The sequence below is a fragment of the Triticum dicoccoides genome, chromosome 3A (assembly GCF_002162155.2).
Source record: "Triticum dicoccoides isolate Atlit2015 ecotype Zavitan chromosome 3A, WEW_v2.0, whole genome shotgun sequence".
Classification (NCBI taxonomy): Eukaryota; Viridiplantae; Streptophyta; class Magnoliopsida; order Poales; family Poaceae; genus Triticum; species Triticum dicoccoides.
The window spans coordinates 720,981,869-720,988,928 of NC_041384.1; the positions used below are offsets into that span (position 1 = coordinate 720,981,869).

Below are 7,060 nucleotides of genomic sequence, written 5' to 3' on the forward strand. Positions count from 1 at the left end.
ATTTATATTGGACGAAATTTTTTGAAAGTTTTATCTCACATTATAGTTAGTAAGTTTTGCTGCGCTGCAAAGTTTGAAGTTCAAAACATGTTCTATATGAGAGAAATGAAAAAGAGAAAAAATTTCATATATAAATTTAGTTATCTTGCACAAGTCTTAAAGCAATATTGGAGGGCCAGGATAGCAGGGCCTGGGTGCAAGTGCTCTGAAAATCTACGTCTCTCTCTGCTCGAGCCACTCTGTACAAGATGGTTGTGTCTTGTTTCATCGACATCGGCTTTCAGTCCATCTATTTTTGTGAGTCGGCTTCCAGCCCACTTATTAAACTATTTTTTTTAACTCTGATCTTTTCATTTCTTGGTCTAATATACGTTGGCCGATGTGACCGATTTTTATTGTCACACATGCACTTACAAGCGGGACCCATTTGTCAGTAATTATGTTAATGCATCCAAATACTAGACTAGATCTATCTGCAACGTATTACATCAATATGTGGTGTTTTATGTAACAAACCCGTATAGTAGGTGTTTTGTGCAACACCAGCCCCAATAAGCGGTGGGTTGTGTAATTCCCTCCCGTGGCACCGGCCTGCACGTAAGCATCATCCTGGTGGACTTTCACGCAAGAATACCGTGCAGCACAAGGTGGCTTCCGTGCTGCTCAAGTGACACTGCTCCAAGCCACTTTGCGAATGGACCATTGACCAATGACCACTGCTGTGCTCGCGTCGGCAGTCGGCACACGGCGACGCTGCGGCAGCGGCGACACGGAGGAAACCCGCCCCGGCAGGTAGCTTCCACCCGTGCCAGCCTTCGATTCGACACCAAGCCACCGGGAAGCTTCGCCCAAACATATTATATAGACGATCAAGAGGCCGGAGCAATATCGTACGTAGAAATCGACCGACCAGGCAGGCGGACATGGAGATGCCTTGTGAACAGCCGGCGGTCAAGCTCATCGGCTGGCTCAGCCCGTACGTGCACCGCGCCGAGGTGGCGCTGCGCCTCAAGGGCGTCCCCTACGACCTCCTCCACGACGACATGGCCAGCAAGAGCGACCTGCTGCTCGCCCACAACCCCGTCCACAAGAAGGTCCCCGTCCTCCTCCACGGCCACCGCTCCATCGCCGAATCTCTCGTCATCGTCGAGTACGTCGACGAGGCCTTCCCCGCCGGCCCGCCGCTGCTCCCCTCTGACCCGCTCGCCCGCGCCAACGCCCGCTTCTGGGCCCGCTTCCTCGACGACAAGGTGAGCCGCAGATCTGCATCTCACTCACTCACAGCTGAACAGCTGCTGCAAAGTGTACATTTATTCAGCACAAACGATGAAACGAATGTGTGCAGTGCTGGAAGGCCCTGTGGGTGGCGCTCTGGGCGGAGCCCGGCGAGGCGCAGGCGGCGGCGGCGAGGGAGGCCAAGGAGGGCCTGGCGCTGCTGGAGGCGCAGCTGCCGGAGGGGAAGCGCTTCTTCGGCGGCGACGCCATCGGCCTCCTCGATATCGCCGCCAGCGGGCTGGCACGGTGGCTGGGGGTGTTCGAGGAGATGGCCGGGGTGCGGCTGCTCACCGAGGAGGAGCACCCGGCGCTGTGCCGGTGGGCGAGGGCGTACGCGGCGGACCAGACCGCGCAGCAGTGCCTGCCCGACAGGGACCTCGTGCTCGCCGTCCTGACGCCCAGGAGGGACATGTTCGTGTCCACGGCCAAGGCCATGGCCGCGCACAAGTAGCGATATGTATGCACGTTGTAGCTGCCGTGACAGTGGATTCCGATGTGCTATGTATGAAGGAATCTTGTTCAGAAAAATGTACTCCCTCCATTTCTAAATATTCGTCTTTCTAGAAATTTTAACAAGTGACTACATACGAAGCAAAATAAATGAATCTACACTCTAAAATATGTCTTTATACATCCGCATGTGGTACTCCATTCGAAATCTTTAAAAAGACAAATATTTAGGAACGAAAGGGATACTACTATAAAGAATGATTTATGGGAAATAATAACTGGCTGCCGTCAGATTTTTAGTCAGTTTCGGTGAAAGCATGAGCGACCGTCGGATCAAATGCACAAATCTTAAAGTACACAAAAGTGTCAGGTCACCCCTCGCTTATCCAACCCCCCCCCCCCACCACCACCACCACCACCACTCGCTCACTTCTCCTATCACCCACTACCCCTTTTCCTCTTCAAACGCTCGTTGACGGGCTGCTCCAACGACACATGAGGAGGCTACGGCGAGGAGCTGCACACGAAGCGTGGAGGACGAGGTGGAGGTGCGGCGGCACCGTCTCTCAAGGGTGAGATGGGTCTGCGTGTGGTCGTTGTTCTGCGAGCCGAGCTACCGCGACGACAACGGAAACAACACTCTTAGCATCTGCGTCGGTGTCCCAATTAAGGGCCCCTCACCATTGATTACGGCTCCCGGCCTGGTGGGTCGGGATGAGGACCTCTAAGTTGGTTCCACCCTGAGCGACGTTGGGTAGCTCATGGCGAGATACATGAAGACTCTAGAAGCCTTGATGTTGAAGACAAGGATTTCATATCTGTGAAGGACTATCTTCCACTAACATTGCAGGTCTTCAACCTACTGAGGGGGCCACCCTCCGACACAACCCTAACTGCCGGCTCTCATCCCGTAGCCGTTTGATGCTACAGTGCATCCCTTCACCGTCCGTCCTCCTCTCAACGTCCCCAGCGTCGCAACCATCCCTCTAAGCCCCACCCACTCCCCTGATTTGCGGAAACTCCGGCGACTCCCGCACCCACACACCTGTTAACCCGCTTCCTCGCCTCCACTTCGCATGCCACAGCTCCCTACCTTTTGCGGCATCATGACCGTCTCAGTTAAGAGCATCTCCAGCCGCGCCCCCAATAGGCCCCCCCAAGCCACTTTTTTCGGCGCCGGCGCCAAAAAAACGCCCCAGTCGCGGCCCCAGGACGCCGAAAAGTGCCGGTTCGGCCCTTTTTTCCGCCCGGCGGTCACAGGCCGAACTCGGCGCACTGGGGGCGATCGGGGGCTCCGGCGCAAGGGAAAAGCGCGGCTGGCCCACACTGAGGGAGTCCTGGATTAGGGGGTCTCCGGATAGCCGGACTATCTCCATTGGCCGGACTGTTAGACTATGAAGATACAAGATTGAAGACTTCGTCTCGTGTCCGGATGGGACTCTACTTGGCGTGGAAGGCAAGCTAGGCAATACGAATATGGATATCTCCTCCTTTGTAACCGACCTTGTGTAACCCTAACCCTCTCCGGTGTCTATATAAACCGAAGGGTTTTTAGTTCATAGGACAACAACCATAACATACAATCATACCATGGGCTAGCTTTTAGGGTTTAGCATCTTTGATCTCGTGGTAGATCTATTCTTGTACTACCCATATCATCAATATCAATCAAGCAGGACGTAGGGTTTTACCTCCATCAAGAGGGCCCGAACCTGGGTCAAACATCGTGTCCCCTGCCTCCTGTTACCATCCGGCCTAGACGCACAGTTCGGGACCCCCTACCCGAGATCCACCAGTTTTGACACCGACATTGGTGCTTTCATTGAGAGTTCATCTGTGTCGTCGTTGTTAGGCTTGATGGCTCCTACTATCATTGATAGCGATGCGGTCCCGGGTGAGACTTTTCTTCCCGGACAGATCTTCGTATTCGGCGGCTTTGCACTGCGGGCTAATTCGCTTGGCCATCTAGAGCAGATTGAAAGCTACGCCCCTGGCTGTCAGGTCAGATTTGGAAGTTTGAACTACACGGCCGACATCCGCGGAGACTTGATCTTCGACGGATTCGAGCCACAGCCGGGCACGCTGCACTGTCGCGATGGGTATGACCTAGCTCTGCCGCCGAACAGTACCCCAGAGGCCGCGCCCGCATCAGCTCCGACCTTTAGCTCGGAGCCAACTGCGCCAAACGAGGACGGGTGGTTAGACACCGCCTCAGGGGCTGCAGTCTCAACAGCGGTCGAGCCAAACACCAGCCTAACCCTCTGCGCAGCCCGTGACTCCAAGGTGTCGGACTCTTTTTCTGACTCCGAACCGCCCGTGCCCCTGCCAATCGAATCCGATTGGGCGTCGATCATGGAATTCACCGCCGCGGATATCTTTCAGCACTCGCCCTTCGGCGACATTCTGAATTCACTAAGGTCTCTCTCTTTGTCAGGAGAGCCCTAGCCGGATTATGGCCAACAGGATTGGGATGCGGACGACGAAGAAATTCGACGCCCACCCACCACCCACTTAATAGCCACTGTCGATGACTCAACCGACATGCTCAACTTCGACTCCGAAGACATCGACAGTATGGACGACGATTCGGGAGGCGAAGAGGAACCACCGCCCACAGGGCGCTGGATGTCCACTTCATCATATGACGTATACATGGTGGACACACCAAAAGAAGACGACGAGGAGGAACGGAAGGATGCACCGAAGGCTTGTTCCCTCGAGAAGCAGTCAAAGTGGCGGCGCAAGCGCCGCCCTAAATCCCGCCTCGGCAAAAATAACGATCATACAGACCCAGCGTCGGAGCAGGGCGAACCACTGCCGGACCGCGGAAATACGGAGAATCAAACCGAACAAACCAATTCTGTCAAAGATAATAGTCCAGACGACATAACGCCGGACAGGCACCCGGAGCAGCAGATTGCCCGTCAAAGGCTTGTGGCCACCGCGAGGAGTCTGAAAAAGTAGAAGCAAAGACTCAAGGCTGCGCAGGACACACTCCAAATCAGATGGAGTAAAGTACTCAACACAGCAGCAAAGTACGGCGACAATCGCCCCACCAAGAGCTACCCAATGCGTAAATTGCTACCTGAATTCGATGAGGAGGCCTCAGACCCCCCACAACCAAAAATCAAAACAGCCACCTGGCCGGATAGACGACCTCACGGCCAACATAGAGCGGCAAACAATGACACTCACAAGACAATACGCGATCCACGCGAGGGCTCGCACCACTACAAGAAACCTGTTAATCCATGACAGATTTCTGGTGACGTTATGAAAATCCATCACAATCGATGACAGTTTTCTCTCGTCCGTCACAGAAATCGTCACCAATTAGCAAAATGTGAATGTGCCTAGAAACGAAACGAAGCCCATATGGTATTCTTTTTTTCCTGGAGATCGTGTGTTTTAAATTTTAATGATAAAAATGCAATCAAGACATGATCCCAAGATCTCTTGGGTTAAGAGACTAGCGTGTGTGACGACTATACTAGTTAAAAAATGTGTGCCATGGATCGGACCGTGCACCTCTCACCTACTTGAATAGTTCAATACCAGTTGGTCAAGAAAATCGTGGTATAAATAAAGCTTTGCACTCTTACACAACAACTAGTTTGCACTCCTGCACAACAACTATACATATATAATATGTGACTCCAAAATTTAATTCATTTTTACTCAAAGAAAAAATGAATATAATTTTGTAATTTCATCTATATGGGAACCAACATATAGTCTAACTTATTCACTATAAAACCGTCATGATCGTGCGATGGACTGCTGCTGCTTGTTTTCAAAAGGAAGCGAACCTTATCTATCTCTAAAAAAAAAAGAAAGCGAGCAACCCTACTGACGTGGCGATCCAGTGTGAGCGAAAACTCGCGCTATGATTGGTTGAACAAACCCTCCCTCGGATCACAGATCTAAACCGTCTGCTCCTCAGAGATCCAACAGGTAGCAAACCTCCCCTCTTTCCCGTCACTTCTTCAGCCCACCCACCCGCAATCTTCGCACCTGACCAGCATCCCCATGCCGTCCTTCGAGCAGCGACCGCACCATCCCCACCTCCTTCCTGCCGCCAGCCCGCCATACCCACCTCCTCCCCTCCTGGATCTTCCCTGTCGTGCACAAATCTGTTGGGGAACGTAGTAATTTCAAAATTTTCCTACGCACACGCAAGATCATGGTGATGCATAGCAATGAGAGGGGAGAGTGTGATCTACGTACCCTTGTAGACCGACAGCGGAAGCGTTAGCACAACGCGGTTGATGTAGTCGTACGTCTTCACGGTCCGACCGATCAAGCACCGAAACTACGGCACCTCCGAGTTTTAGCACACGTTCAGCTCGATGACGATCCCCGGACTCTGATCCAGCAAAGTGTCGGGGTAGAGTTCCGTCAGCACGACGGTATGGTGACGATCTTGATGTACTACCGTTGCAGGGCTTCGCCTAAGCACCGCTACAATATTATCGAGGATTATGGTGGAAGGGGGCACCGCACACGGCTAAGAATATGATCACGTGGATCAACTTGTCTGTCTAGGGGTGCCCCCTGCCCCCGTATATAAAGGAGCAAGGGGAGGAGGTCGGCCGGCCCCTATTGGCGCGCCAGGAGGAGTCCTCCTCCTAGTAGGAGTAGGACTCCTACTAGGAGGGGTAAGGAAGTAGGGAGGGAGAAGGAAAGGGGGGCGCCGCCCCCCTCTCCTAGTCCAATTCGGACCAGGGGGGAGGAGGCGCGCGGCCCACCCTGGCTGCCCCTCTCTCTCTCTCTCCACTAAGGCCCATATGGCCCATTACTTCTCCCGGTAGGGTTTCGGTAACCCTCCGGCTCTCCGGTTTTCTCCGAAATCACCCGGAACACTTCTGGTGTCCGAATATAGCCGTCTAATATATCAATCTTTATGTCTCGACCATTTTGAGACTCCTCGTTATGTCCGTGATCACATCCGGGACTCCGAACTAACTTCGGTACATCAAAACTCATAAACTCATAATATAACTGTCATCGAACCCTTAAGCATGCGGACCCTACGGGTTCGAGAACAATGTAGGCATGACCGAGACACGTCTCCGGTCAATAACCAATAGCAGAACCTGGATGCTCATATTGGCTCCTACATATTCTACGAAGATCTTTATCGGTCAGACCGCATAATAACATACGTTGTTCCCTTTGTGATCAGTATTTTACTTGCCCGAGATTCGATCGTCGGTATCTCAATACCTAGTTCAATCTCGTTATCGGCAAGTCTCTTTACTCATTTCGTAATACATCATCTCGCAACTAACTCATTAGTTGAAATGCTTGCAAGGCTTATGTGATGTGCATTACC

The 7,060-nt window shown here is 52.6% G+C and overlaps 1 protein-coding gene across 1 annotated transcript; it reads left to right on the top strand.

The window, feature by feature from the left end:
• Positions 1–921: 921 nt before the first annotated feature.
• LOC119273471 (glutathione transferase GST 23-like) lies at positions 922–1,809 on the top strand. Its single transcript, XM_037554614.1, has 2 exons — positions 922–1,250; positions 1,346–1,809. Exons 1-2 carry the CDS (start codon positions 924–926, stop codon positions 1,724–1,726), a joined length of 708 nt encoding a protein of 235 aa, XP_037410511.1. The 5' UTR covers positions 922–923; the 3' UTR covers positions 1,727–1,809.
• The last annotated feature ends 5,251 nt before the right edge of the window (positions 1,810–7,060 follow it).